The 14,893-nt window shown below is 46.3% G+C and overlaps 1 protein-coding gene across 2 annotated transcripts in view; it reads left to right on the forward strand.

The window, feature by feature from the left end:
• The window catches only part of sema4c (sema domain, immunoglobulin domain (Ig), transmembrane domain (TM) and short cytoplasmic domain, (semaphorin) 4C), a 71,903-nt gene extending 57,272 nt beyond the window's left edge, over positions 1–14,631 (forward strand). For both annotated transcript variants that reach the window (XM_069918014.1, XM_069918015.1), the window contains exons 11-15: positions 3,313–3,428; positions 5,884–6,035; positions 9,216–9,286; positions 9,785–10,941; positions 13,093–14,631. In XM_069918014.1, coding sequence (XP_069774115.1) covers positions 3,313–3,428; positions 5,884–6,035; positions 9,216–9,286; positions 9,785–10,617 — 1,172 coding nt within the window. In that variant the 3' untranslated portion in view covers positions 10,618–10,941; positions 13,093–14,631. The remainder of the gene's footprint in view (positions 1–3,312; positions 3,429–5,883; positions 6,036–9,215; positions 9,287–9,784; positions 10,942–13,092) is intronic.
• The last annotated feature ends 262 nt before the right edge of the window (positions 14,632–14,893 follow it).

The following is a 14,893-nucleotide window of genomic DNA, read 5'->3' on the forward strand; positions in this document are numbered from 1 at the left end:
GTTAGAGAGGGAACACAACGCTGGGGAAACTCAGCAGGCCAAACAGTGTACTTCATGTAGCAAAGATAAAGATACGAAACCACCATTTCAGACTTGAGCCCTTCATCAAGGTATTACCTACTGAATTTCCCCAGCTTCAGTCACGGTGTCTGCAGACCTTTGGGGTGGCACAGTTAGTGTAGTGGTCAGTGCAATGCCTTTTCAGCGCCAGCGATCAGGACCGGGGTTCGTATCCCGTGCTGTCTGTAAGGAGTTTGTCTGTTCTCCCTGTGTCTGCGTGGGTTTTCCCTGGGGTCTCTGGTTTCCTCCCACTGTAGGAAACCTACTGGGAATGTAGGTTAATTGGGTGTAAATTGGGCAGCATGAATTTGTGGGCCGAAGTGGCCTGTTACCGTGCTGTATGTCTAAATTTAAAATTTGTGTTTTACGCAAGGTTCTATTTTCTTCATCGAACCAGTAGTCGGCCCCTCCTTTGTACCAATTGACTATAATGCTGATCTTTCTTAACATTGTCCACTCCCCTCTTGAAGTGATTTAGCCTGCACAATCCTCCAGGGTGCATGATTTCAAAGATTTACCACCGTGAGAAGAAACTGCAGCACGGCTCACTTTTAAGTGGCCACCCCCTTATCCTGTATCTGTGTCTTTGCAATCAAGACTCTCCCAACAGCAGAAAGATCTCAGCATCTACCCTGCCACATCCTCTTCGGGAGACTGAGTACAAATGTAGCCAGCTGCCGCAGTCTTTCCCCTCTCTCTTCTTTCCTCCAGTTCACCACCCCTGTTCACAGAGCCATCCCCCTTCCTCCTGTTTGCTGGTGTGCCCTTCCTCCCTTATTCACCTCCTGCCTGTGGGATTGTGCTTCCCCCTCCTGCCCCTTGGAGGTGTTGTTTCTCCAATTTGCAGGTAGTCTCAGTCTGGCAGTGCATGAGACCATGGTGAGACATTGTCAGCAAGGGAATGGGGTAGAGAATTGAAATGGGTTACAGAGTATTGGATGGCATTGAAAAGAAAGATCAATTAGCACCAAGTAAGGGCAGCATAATATCACTGTTCTGGGGTTCATTCAAGAGACTGCTGTCTGTGGGGGAAAAAACTGTCTTTTACACTCTTGCCTTCTTCCCACCGACACCCCCCTCCCTCCCCCCACCCCACTCCAACTAGGAAGAGGAGTAAGAGGGGAGAATAAACAGCATCTCTTTTAGTTTATTTTTTAAAATTTAGACATAGAGCACGGTAACAGGCCCCTCTGGCCCATGAGCCTACGCTGACCAAGAATTCCCATATAACCAATTAGCCTACTAACCCCATTCATCTTTGGAATGTGGGAGGAACCCAGAGGACCCTTGGAAACTCGCGCAGACACGTGAAATATACAAACTCCTTGCAGACTGGCGGATTTGAACTTGATTTGCTGGCACTGTTATATTGTTCCACTAACTGTGCCCCCCTCGAATGTAGACAGGAATACAAGGTTGGAAAGGGAAGGCTGGTGGGGAGTGCATATGTGGATACAGTGCATGCGTCTTCAGGCTCTGCCTCCTTGACATTCCCTCCGTGGGAAAATGTGTCCTCTTGAAACTGCAGCCAAATTTAGATCAGGAGTGGTACTGGTAACAGACTGACGTTTAAGTGGCTTTCAGATGGGTTAGTTCTAAAGGGTGTTGTAGTTCTTGAGTTGCCAAAGAGATCATGCAATAGCTAGATGCCCTTGAAAGGCATTTGACAATAACGTTTATTCATTTGATGCAAGGGATCGACTTCTGGCTTTTCAGCAAAAGATTATTTCAAATCTGACAGAAAACTGTAAAGAAAGAGAATAAAATCCCCAATATCCAGAATTCATGGAAAATAAATCGGTAAAAAAATACGAAAGTTTAAAATTGGTGCCCTCAGGGGTCAGTTTGCCAATCCACACAACACGCACTCTCAAGCAACCGGCATCTAACCAAACCTCTGGGGGGTTAGACACCAGGGATCTTGCTGTATTAGGATTTAAAGAGTGGTTCTTTAATCTATTTTATAGAATCTCAGACCTTTGGCTCCAGCAGACCCGAGACATGACCACAAGTGGGAGGACATGGATTTCTTACAAATCCAACATTTTCCAAGCTTTGGCATGGTAACTGATTAATCTCACACCATCCTCTCCTGAGGCTCCCTGCATTGATGCTCCTTCCCTGCCTGAGAGATGCTTAGTGGTGAGACGGGGGCATACCGAGCAGAAGCTGGTGGCAAGGCCCAGGGGCATAGAACCAGAGAACATCACTGCACAGAAACCGGCCCTTCGGCCTTTCTAGACTGGGCTGAACTATTTTCCTGCCTAGTTCCACTGACCTGTGCCATCCATACCCCATCCCATCCATGTACCTGTCCAAATTCTCTTAATTGAACCCTCATTCACCACTTCAGCTGGCAGTTCATTCCACATCCCCACCTTTCTCTGTGTGAAGTTTTCCTAAAGCTTCTCCCTTTTCAGCAACGAACCTTCTTTTGCACTAGTTTTTTTACATGTAATTTAAAAATTTGTGCCTGGAATGCTGCCACAGACGATGAATTTCGTGGCATGTTCATAACAAGAAATTCTAATTCTGCCACTCCAATGTCTGGCTTCATGACTCCCTGGATTTGCTTGGCCTGCCATGGGTGACAATGACCCTCTGCTCTGGAAATTCCACCATATGTTGATGCTACATCTCCTTCCATAAAATGAATCTAAATTAACAACTGGAAAACGGTCAGCAGATCAAGCGGCCTCTATTGGAGAGGGAGTTGGGTTGATGGCCATTGGGGCATAACGATTAGTGCAAAGCTGTTGTAGTGCCAGTGATCGGGACCAGAGTTTGAATCCCGTGTGTCTTATTCGTTCTCCCCCTATCTGCGTGGGTTTCCTCCGGGGGCACCGGATTCCTCCCACTCTTCAAAATGTATCGGGGTTGTAGGTCATTTGGGTGCAATTGAGCGGCACGGGCTCGTGGGCTGAAAGGGCCGTAGATCAAAATTACATTTTAAAATAAATATTAGGACAAATGCATCTCTCCTTGGTGCTGTATTCAGTTTGGGACCCTCTGGTGAAGTGCATTGGGGGGAGTTGGGAAGAGGAGGTTAGCTGTTGCATGGGAACTTGAGGCAGTTTGATGGTGTCTTGCTGTGAGCTGGAGCTTTCAGATCTTCTGACCCATCTGCCGTCCTACTGAAAAGAAGAGCCAAATCCTGATCCGGGTGGATTTGTATCCAGTTTTTCTGGTTGCTGTGGTTTATTCCAAATGACTCCCCTGTGCTTTCTGCTTCCCCGCCCCCGCCATCCTTAGGACAGGGATGGCTCCAGAAGGCTGTAATGATTGGTTCACGAGCACATGTCATCGAAGAGGTCCAGCTGTTTGAGGAGGCACAGCCTGTGGAGAGCCTAACCATCTCAAAGAGGAAGGTGAGTCAGCCCAACGTTCTGTAAGCACTAAGCCACCCCAAGGTCACTCAACGCATCACCAGGTTCAGGAACAGCTGCTCCTCCTCCACCATCAGACTCCTCAACAATAAACTCAATCAGGGACTCATTTAAGGACTCTACATTTGCACTTTATTGATCTTTTTCTCTCTGTATTGCAGTCAGTTTGTTTACATTTCTTTATTTGTTGACATGTGTACAATGAGTATAGTTTTTTTTTGCATTACTAGTAAATGGTAATTCTGCCTCGCATGCCGGAGAAAGAATCCCAGTTGGATGTACTCTGACATCTGTCGGTTCCAGGTGGAAGCACACAGGCCCACAGTTATCCTCTCACATATGTTCTCTCTGCCTCTCTGAGTGCAGCCTGTGTCGGATCATGTATCTGTGTGGGTTTCCGCTGGGGGCTCCGGTTTCCTCCAAAATGTACCAGGAGTGTAAGTCATTTGGGTGTAATTGAGTGGCATGGACTCGTGGTCTGAATGGGGTCACGCACATCAGGGCTGGGCAAATGCTTTAGGGACTGTAGGGTCCATCCCACCTACTCCACACAAAGTCTCCACCTTCATCCTCCTATGGCTCATCTAAGAACTGCCTGTTCCTTTTCTTTCCCCCCTCCCCCCCCACTTTCCCATTCTCCTCTTCCCCCACTCTCTCCCATTTGTCAGGCACCTGTCAAGAGCAGTAAGGTTAGTGCAACTCTGTTACATTGCCAGAGACTTGGATTCAAATCTGGCGCTGTCTGTAAGGAATTTGTACGTTATCTTCGTGTTTGAGTGGATTTCCTCCCACCCTTCAAAACATACTGGGATTGTAGGTTAATTGGGTGTAATGGGGCTTGTGGGCCGAAAGGGCTTGTTACCGTACTGTACGTCTTAAAAAAAAATCACTCACCTCCAACTCCTCTGTCTGCCATCCTTTAACCCTCCCCGGTCCACCAACTTCTTATTTGCCCCCATCTCACCCCTCCCACTCTGCTCATGGCACTGGGAATCTCCCCTCCCCAGTCCTGTTGAATGATCTCTTCCCTTCCCCATTCACATTTCTCAAACCTGCTGAGTTCCTCTTATGGATAGTTTTTTTAAAATTTGTCCTGACTGGAGAGATGGTGGGAGATTGGTACAGAGAGTTAGATCATTCCATGTTATTCTCCAGAATATTATCACAAGAGTTTGGCAGAGAGGCAACATCTGTCCTGAATTGAGTGGGATTTCACTGATCTCTGCTTCCTGTCATCTCTCTGCCCCACATTTGTTGACCTACAGTAGCAACAGACTGAATACAGTAAAAACCCCCTAGTATCCAACACCTATGGGGATTGGTAGATGCTGGATAAGTGTATCTTCTGGTTGCTTGAGATTGCATGATTAACGAACTAACAGTGAGGCAAACCAATTTGAAACTTCCGTAATTTATTTTCCGCAATTTTTTTTTTGCCAGTTGCTTGAGTTCTGGATAACAGGGGTTTTACTGGAGGAGAATTCTGATCTTTTAAATTCTGTTTCTCCCAACCTGTCACCTCCAATAGCTCTTAAAACCCTCTGAAACATCTGCTGTTCTCTGCTGAGACTGCAAGATGTAGGAGCAGAATTGGACCATTTGGCCCATCAAGTCTGCTCTGCCATTCGAACTATGACTGATCCATTTTTTCTCTCAACCCCATTCTCCTTCGTTCTCCCCAAACTAATCAAGAACCTATTAACCTCTGCCTTAAGTGCACCCACTGACTTGGCCGTCTGTGGCAACAAATTCAGGATTCCTGACTCTACTATTGATGACTGTACCTGATCCTTAAACTTGGGAATTTCCTCTCTGAACCTCTTCACCTCTGTCAAGACTGATATAGAACATCACAGTACCAGACCATTTAGCCCTCAATGTTGTGTTGACCTATATAAACCTACTCAACAAATTAAACCTTCCCCACCTCACACCCAGAACCCTCCATTTTTCCTGCATCTATGTGTCTGACTAAGAGTCTTTTAACCAGCCAATAGCTATGTGTGGAACCAAGCTTTTGGTCACCTTCTGTTTCCTTAGCAATCTGCCTGTTCTATAATTGTCCTGTGAAGTAGTCAAGCCTTTCGGCCCATTGAGTCCATGCTAGACCAAGGTATATTAAGCTTGCATTAATTCCATTGTATTCTCTCCACATCCTCAATAAAGTCATCCCCAGGTTCTCTCACTCACAGCTGCCAATTGACCGACCAACCGGCCCGACCTTTGGATTTGGGAGGAAACTGAAGCACCCGAGGGAGTGGGGGGGGGGGGGGGGGAACCCTTACAGTCACAGGGAGAAAAGGCTAACAAACAATGCCCAAGGTCAGGATTGAACCCAGGGTGCTGAAGCAATCTGTGCCATTGCGTCCGTGGGGAGAGAAGCGCGGGGTCTTGATGGGTGTCGTGAATTCTAACACCGCCTCCTTCCTTCCTGCAGAGGCTTCTGTTTGCTGGCTCGCGCAGTCAGGTGGTCCAGATCCCCATGGCGGACTGTGGGAAGTACCAAAGTTGCTCCGACTGCATACTGGCCAGGGACCCGCACTGTGTCTGGGCCAAGGACCAGTGCATAAGGACTGACACCATGACGAAGTAAGCAGGGGGACCCATGCTCACTTGGGGGGAGGGGGAGGAGCCTGGACATAAAGGCATAAAATTGCAGCTGCCAGAAATCTGAGACCTATGGGAGGCTGGGCTTCATTAGTCAGGGATTGAGACCAGGAGTCAAGAGGTCATGTTGCATCTCTACAAATTTCTGGTGAAACCACACTTAAAATATTGTGTCCAGTTGTGGTCACCTCATTATAGGGAGGATGTGGAAACTGTGGAGAGGGTGCAGAGGAGATTTGCCAGGATTGGAAAATAAGTCTTACGAGGCAAGGTTAGCAGAGCTGGGACTTTTCTCTTTGGAGCAAAGAAGGATGAGGGGTGATTACAGAGGTCTACAAGAAGCATAGATGAGGGTTTTAAGAGCCAGCACAACATCGAGGGTCGAAGGGCCTGCGGTGTTCTACATTCTAAAGCATAATTGCTGGAAATGCTCAGCAGGGCAGGGAGTGTGGGTGGAGGAATAAGTGGAGTTGAGTGGGCAAGGAGTGTGTATCTGAGCTGCAGAGTGGCAATGCCAGTGGAGGGAGACCTAAGGTGAATTAATTTGCGCAGGTAGTGGGAGGGAAAGGCGCGGCCCTGCCAGATTGTTTCGGAAAGGTGTGTGTTGGCCTCTTCTATCAATGATGGTGTAGGGGATAAGATGATGAATTAACATGTATAATGTACATACTGGAATCTTTACTTGTGCAGTCACAGTCACACAGGTCTTTTGGTTAAAAAATAACTACAATTAAATGGAAAAGAGATAATTGCAAAAGATAAGTAGAACGTAAAAGTTCACCAATGTCATGGTACAAGAAAAAGATGTCGTTACAAGAGTGCAGACAGTCATTTTTAGTGATGGAGCAGCCCATAGCTTTGGGAATGAAACTTCTTTGAACCTCGAGGCGATAGGTTTTGGGCTTCTGTGCCTTCTGGCTGAAGGCAACAGTGAGAAGGGGTTGTAACCAGGGTGATGGGAGTCCATTATGATGTTGTTGCCTTCTTGAGGTATCAACTTACATAAATGTCTTCAATGGATGGGAAATGCATCAGGTTACAGCTGTGCAGGAGTACAAGGGTTTAAAAGTTTAGAAACAATTCCTGTTGATACAAAAAAAATTCTCCTGGATTAGGTTTAAACTTGAAGGTCTGAGTTACAGGGAAAGGTTAAGACTTAATTCCCTGGAATGTGGAAGAATGAGGTGGATAGACAGAATAAATGTAGGTAGGCTTTTTTTCCCACTGAGGGTAGCTGAGTTACAAACCTGAGGACGTGGGTTAAGAGTGAAATTGGGAACATTAGGGGAACTTCTTCACACAGAGAGTGGTGGGAGTGTGGAACAAGCTGCCAGCTGAAGTGGTGAATGTGGACTCAATTTTGACATTTGAGAAATATTTGGACAGGTACATGGGTGGGAGTGGTATGGAGGACTATGGTCTAGGTGCAGGTTATTGGGTCAAGGCAGAATAATAGTTCAGTACAGATTAGAAGGGCCTGGTTGTTCACTGCAATATTCGGTGGATTGTTTTCCTGCGTCTTTACAGGAGTGTTTCAGTCACCTTCACAGGAAACCCTTGCCTTGTTCTCACTGTTGCCCATAACCCAGCTCAGCCCATGCAGTGCCCACTGGTCTTCAGACAGCCCAGCAGACTTCATCTTCTCCCTCTCGGCAGTCAACCAACCTCTGCCATATCTTCAGAGCAGGGCAGATGTTTCCTGGCTACACCAAGCCTTTTCCAACAGAAACTGGACTGGACTATTTGCTGCACGTGGTTTTGTGTTCCTTGCACAGCCTAATCCACGTGGTGGTCTGGTGACAGTTATTAATCACCATTAACACTGACTTGTATTTATTGTAAATGGGTTCAGGTGATAAAAGCTCTCTGCAAATGCCCATCGTAGCCAGCTAAACCTACTTGCTACTGAGATACAAGAGAACAGGAACCAGCACTCAATGAGAGAAGATTGGAGCTTGTCAGAGAAACATTACCTTTCATTGTTTGATAACCTGAAGGTAGTCTCATCTTTAAAAAACTACTGAGGAATGTTTATTTTACTAAAATGAAAATGCTGCAAAACTTAAACTCTTGGGAAATTGAACAAAATGCTCATTGTACTCTGTGAGTGGTGTGCTTTATTGAGTTTGCTATCAGCTACTATCCAAGAATATGTGGCTTCCTTTTAATTAGGCAGAGTCTTGGAATTTTGGCGTACATTCCATTAATTGTCAACCCCTGGGACCAGAGCCTTTGTGCTTTTTTTAAAAAAGGAAACAATGCATGTGGAAATTGCGTTGTACAAAAGGTCAGACCTGTGTTTCAATCTCCACCACTTCCCACTGGCCAGACGTGTTGGAGGAGGATGTGGGGAGGGAGGGTCCTCAGTGCAAAACACGCAGACACACAACCAGACATAACATACCTACAGACAAGCAGTGCCTATATACATGTGTAAAAAATAAATACATTTTGTTTCATAAATAGTAGCATCTTGAAACAGTTCATCATCAGTCATTCAGCATTCTCCCTGCCCACGTGAAGAAGAGGTCCTCAGCTTGGTGATGGTGGCTCTGACACTCCTGCCTTTTGATTCAGGCACTGGCTTGCTTTTTGCTCATACCTTAAAGAAGTGCTCAGGCCCAAAATGTCAGTAATCTATATTTACCCCCAATAGACGTTGAGAACTGTGGAGTTCCTCCAGAATTTCTTGTTTTCACAGTATCTTTGACCCACAATCACATACAAGGAGCATCAAAATCAGGGCTGTCAGGCGGGGAGATCACTGCTTCCCACAGGCTGCAAGATTGATGAACAGTAGCCTGTAACCAAGTAAATCATCCCAAATATATATATAGATATATATATAGATATATATATATATCTATATATATCTCTCTCAATCTATTTATTTATTTATTTATTTTAAATTGTGTGTGTGTGTGTGTGGGTTGGAGTTCGTGCGTGTGTGTGTGCACACGCAGGACTCCGGGGGAATTTTGTTTCATCTGGATGTATACGCATAGTCAGATGAAGATAAAGCTAAATCATCGTCAATTCCTTCCCAACCCCCTCTCCAGATGCTGCTTGACCCGTTGAGTATCCCCAACAACTCTAAAGTATAGCATCCTCAATCTGTTAATCAATTATCATTAATCTGCAGCTACTTTTCATTTCTTTCAGAACCCTCACGGTGCTTCAGGATGTTGAATTTGCCAACACAGAGTTGTGCCAAAGGATGGAACCCACCAAAGGTAACTGCTATCGCACAGGGGCTTGGGGATCAAGGATTAGCCATCCAAAAAAATCCTCAAGACAAAAGGTTATGGATGAACAATGTAGGTTAAAGACAAGAAGGGAATCAGGAAGTGGGATCTGACTGAATAATGGATCAGCACTGATAATAATTTTATTTAATTTTAAAAATTTATGTTAGAGATACAGCACAGTAACAGGCCCTTTCGACCCACAAACCTGCTCTGACCATATACACCCATGTGACCAATTAATCTGCTAACCCTGAACGTCTTTGAATGTGGGAGGAAACCCATGCAGACATGGGGAGAAAGTACAACACTGGATTTGAACCAGGGTCGCTGGTGCTGTAATTGCGTTGCATTAACCACTACGCTGACCTTGTTGCCCCATTATTATTGAATGACGAAGCAGTCTGAGGGGCTGAGTGGTCTGCTGCTTCTGTTTTTTGTAGTAGTGCCAAGGATGACGAGTCCCTATTTCCTCATCTCTTACAGGAGAACGAAGGACCATCAAGGTGGAAGTGGGCACTAACATCTTCCTGCCATGCTGGCTCATCTCCAACCTGGCTGTTCCCAAGTGGCTCTTCAAGGGCCAAGACCTCACCAAGGTCACCAGTACCGGCTACGAGATTCAGCCCAAAGCCTTACAGATATCGAATGTGGGCGTGGAGCACAGCGGCAACTACTTGTGCTACTCGGAGGAGAAGCATGGCCGCGTTCTTTCGGGGAATTACTCGCTGGCTGTGTTCCCCAGTCTGGCTGTGGCGCTGGAAAGCAAGTCTGCCGGCTTCAGCCTGAGCCTGGTTTGGCTGGGTGTCTTGATCCTGGGTGCCGTGGTCCTGTCCTGCCTGCTGGCCGCCGTCATCTACCTTCACCGCAAGCTGAGGGAGCAGCTGGGGAAGACGTCCGAGGCCAGGGAGGCCTCAGGCTCCCAGGCCACCGAACTCATCCTGCCCAAGGAGCTGCCCCGCGGCACCACCTTTGTCCCCAGCCAGACCTCCAGCTCAGACGAGAAGCTCTGGGATGCGCCTTCCTACTACTACTCTGACGGCTCCCTGAAGATCGTGCCTGGCCACGCGCCCTGTCAGAACGGCGGCTCACCGTCGCTCAACGGCACAGCCAATGGCATCCCTGGCCAGCCCCTCCCCACCTCCGTGCAGTCTCCCACCCGCCTCAACCTGTCCAACATACGCGGAGCCAACACCAACGGTTACATCCGACTGCAGCTGGGTGAGGAGGGCGCCGACCCCTTCTCTGAGGAGCTGAGAAAGAAGCTGAAGCAGAGGCAGATGTTGCCAGATGCCAACCCTGAGGAGTCGTCTGTATGACCAGTGGTTGGGCCCTCTAACCCAGCACCCGCCTACCTCACAATCCATGTAAATAGTGACGAGGAACCTAACACTGAAACGTTGTATATAATTCACAGGCGACAGCATTTAAACGCTTGAGAACATCCATCCCAAGCCAAACAGAAACTTGCTCTAAAGGATGAATGAAGCTAATGCTCCCCACACTGTATCTGCTCATCCAGTCACTCCTTCTGTAGCTGAACTTTACACACTGTGAACAGGCAGAGAATGATGTACAAACTGGCGTTTGCATCCCCCTCCCAACACAGAGGCTCTGGTTCAAGTCGGGTGCCTGGTGATCAGGTAGGTGGGGGGCTACCTCGCGGGTCTCTCTGTATGCACTGTGGCGATGGGCTGAGTGATCTCCACCTCCCTTGGCTGTAGAGTCATGGCCCCTTCAGCACACCACGCTGATCATCAACGACCCATTAGCGCTTACCTCAATGCATCGCCTCCCTCTTCCACCATTCTAGCTCTGTACAAGGAGGGTATGTGGGACAGGAGAGCGTAATTTATAACGGGAGGCCTGTATAGGGTGATGGTTATTTTTCAGGGTTCTATATTACACTGGACAACAAACTTTTTTCAAAAGGTTTGCTTCCTGAAATAAAATTGGAAGTTATGATAAACATCTTCAAGCTGGACACAAAGGTAATTTCAGATTCGCTGTATTACATAGGAAGTTGGAGAAACATTAAATTAACTTTGATTGAATTTGGCATGTTTAATCGCATAATGGTGCTGACCCATTGCGTTAGTTCAACTGACATAAAAATGTCTTGCCATTAGTAAAACACAAAAGTCAACAGACACCATGGTTGAAGTAAAAATACAATGCTGGAGAAGGTCAGTTGATCAAACAGTGCACTTTATATTAAAGATAAAGATACATAATCAACGTAAGGAAAAATGTCGGCTGGCGCTCAGCATCTGATGTCTCTCGTGCCAGTGTCCAACAATAGTCGGCCAGCTTTGATGGATTCCAGTTGCCCTGACACTGCTTTTCCACGGTCGCAATGTCCTGGTGAAACCTTTCACCATGTTCGTCACCGACTGCACACAGATTGATAGAGACGTCCAAGTGCGAACACAGAAATGAATCTTCAATGCCACATTGCGCTTCACGATTTTGTCTACTTGAAGTAGACTTAAAATAAGGCAGGAAATCACAAAAATAGGGTATAGCTAAAAAATGGTACCTAATAGAACATTCTTAAGTTGATTTTCATGATCAGCAGCCCAAAATCTGTAAATACACCCAAAAGTGTTCCGGAAGCAAAATCTTTGTTGTCCAGTGTTATCGGACCAAGATGCTGCCACTTTGTCTTCAAGCCATCTTGTAATAAAAAAAGTTTGCTAGATTAAGTTAATTTTATTGTAAGGGGTAAACAAGAGGCTGGAGAACTGGAGCAACATACAAAGTGCCTGGGGAACTTTGCGCGTCAAAATTAGTTTATTTGGCACATAATTCCTAGTACAGTTTTTTTTTAAAAGAAAAGGTTCTCTGTGAGCAGTCTATTGGGTAATCTCTAACATTCATACAGCCAATTTTAGAGAGTACAGAGGTTCAATGAAAATACAGATTAATGTCTGCATGTAACCTCTGGACAAGGACATTGGGTCCCTCTCACACCTTTCAATTTCCCACCATTCAAAAAGATTTGTTTCCTTTCCATTTTCTCCTTTTGACCAAAGTGGACGACGTCCCACATCTTCAATGTCTTCAGCCAGTCATTCAATGCATCTTCTGTGCTCCTTCTCACAGCAAACACAACCTCCTACTTTTCTGTGATGAGAAGACTTGGATGTGTTACCATGGCTGTAAACTGTGAACAGCTCTGACCCCAACAAGAACCCCACTGGCCATTGGCCTCCATTTACTGGCAAGCACAGTGGTGCAGCTAGTAGAGCCACTGGCTCACAGCTCTAGAGACAGGTTCAATCCTGTCCTCTGGTGCTGTCTGTGTGAAGTTTGCATGCTCTCCATGTGGATCTCCTCTGGATGCTTTGGTTTCCTCTCGCGTTCCAAAGACAAATGGATTGACAGGTGAATGACTGTGTATTGACCCCCTAGCGACTGGGTGATGGGCAAGGATGGTGGAGAGGAGGTTAGCTGATGAGAATGGGAAAGAGGCCAAAATGGGATAGCACATTGATGGTGGCCTGATTTGCCTCTATTTACAATGTAGGTGAAATGAGATAGCCTTCATTGGTCATGGCCTGAATGGCCTCCATTTATATGCAGAAGAAAAATGAGCGAACTCCAACTTCAATTTTCAGCAACATCGTTGAGTCCTTTCCTTTTGGTGATACTGGGATATTTAATGGTCATGTTGCGTAGAAGAGCTTCTTGAAGTATATGTCTTTAGTCAGGATGGTGTGGTGTGCATCTGCATGCCCGATGCAGTTCCTCTCTGATCTAACCTGCTTTCCAATCCTTTCCATATGGTATAGCCTGTCCGCAGAAGAGAGGTTACCACATGGACCCCGCTGCAACTCCCCGCTCTCATGCCCCAATGGGCGCGTCAACAGGGTGTTCTATCCGGGAGGACGTGTGAGACCTGGGACTCATGAATGTGTGTGATCCGGACGGGTGCCCTCTCCAGCTGCTGATGCCTGCCACCAAGCAGAAGGAGTTAACGTCATTGTGCAGGAGTCGGATATGTGGCCAGATCGCGACAGGGTGGCCACGTGCTTGTTGGAGTGCTGCTGTTGAACAAAATGGAGAAGAAATCAGTGCAGTGGGTCCCTGTAGCTCAGTCAGCCAACTGCAAAGTTGGAAGCTTTTGGAGTAAATTATCGGACATTTAGGGAATGAATTGATGGATGGGAGTTTGGGTGCTTTTGTATAGAATTACCTTATCATCTTGGTTTGAAACCAGCTTTTAACGTGGTCTCCTTTACCCATGACTCTGCCATTGGAGCTATGTGCTGTGGAGGGTTAATGGACAAGGAATGGTGAAGTGTTAGTTGGTGGTGTTGTATGTAATGAAACAAGGTTTTATCAGAGTTGTATGGACATTGCAAGAGTAATGTGGCAAAATGATCTGGGCTGTTCTTGTGGTCATTCAGAGAAATTGTTACCTTGCATGAGGATGGCTGAACTTGTCAGGGAGTGTTACCAAGAGAGGGTGAGGACAGAGTCCATAGCAGCAGAATCCCAATTCCGTTCTCTCCAGCCATGGGAATATGCCCAATCCCTCTTTTCCCCTTGTAGTTTAGTTGTACATAATGATCGTGAGGATGCGGAGTTGAGGTTGGGAGAATGAGTTCGTCCTGGTACAAGTTCGAATCAGGGAGGGGAGATACCGGGGTTGAAATATGTATAATGTAAAGGGAGAAAATGCTGGCATAACTCTCGGCATTAGTGAAGAAAGAAAATCGGTGACCATTTCGGGTCAGACCGAGTTAGTGTGATTAGGAAAATTAGTGTAGAAGTAGGTTGTCGGAGGAAGGGTGTGAGGGGTGATAAACTTCTGGGCCTTTAACCTTTCTCGGTTAACGGGAGGGGGGTATTGTCAAGCCGATACAGCTTGTCAGAAGAATCGGGGAGGGGGTGGGGGGGGGGGAGAGGAACGGGGAAAGTCGCAGATGGTCTGTGAGGCATTGATGGTGAGTGGAAGCAATGTTCGGCAAAGAGAGGTAGTTGGCCGCCAGTTGCCTTGATGCAGTGCAGAGATGTCGTGGTGTTAGGCCACACATAGCGAGAATCCTTGCACTGACTTGGCTCCGTTGGCCTTGTGTGGGGTTTGAGCAGGACAGTGAAAGCGAGTTCCACCATCACCGTGTTCTGCTTTTGCTTGCGCCCAGCCATGTGGACCTTTGTGTGAGTTGATTGCATCCAATGTACTTGAATCAATCTGCGAGTGATACACTACTTTATAATGTAACTTATTGAGCTCAGCATGTAATTTAAATAATGTACAGCCTCTGGAAAAATATTTATGAAAGTATTTTTATATCAATTTAAAGGATTAAAATTTTGCTAAACCACCCACAGTCTTGCCTTTATTTCTTTGCTGTTTGATGTTGCTGTTGGTTGCCCTCGAGGTTCTAAATACCATCCCGGTTGCTCCTTCTCCACTTTGTACACCCGGGTTCTTCACTCTCTTCCATGAGGCTTCAATTGCACAATTTTTTAAAATATTTGCGATTTTCCAAACTTAAACAGTTATCAGTCTTATTGATATTAATGTTGACAACATCAACAAAGATTTTGTATAGAGTTTCTATAAGCTTTTTCTGACCCCTTATC

Source organism: Narcine bancroftii, chromosome 2 (assembly GCF_036971445.1).
Source record: "Narcine bancroftii isolate sNarBan1 chromosome 2, sNarBan1.hap1, whole genome shotgun sequence".
NCBI classification, from domain to species: Eukaryota; Metazoa; Chordata; class Chondrichthyes; order Torpediniformes; family Narcinidae; genus Narcine; species Narcine bancroftii.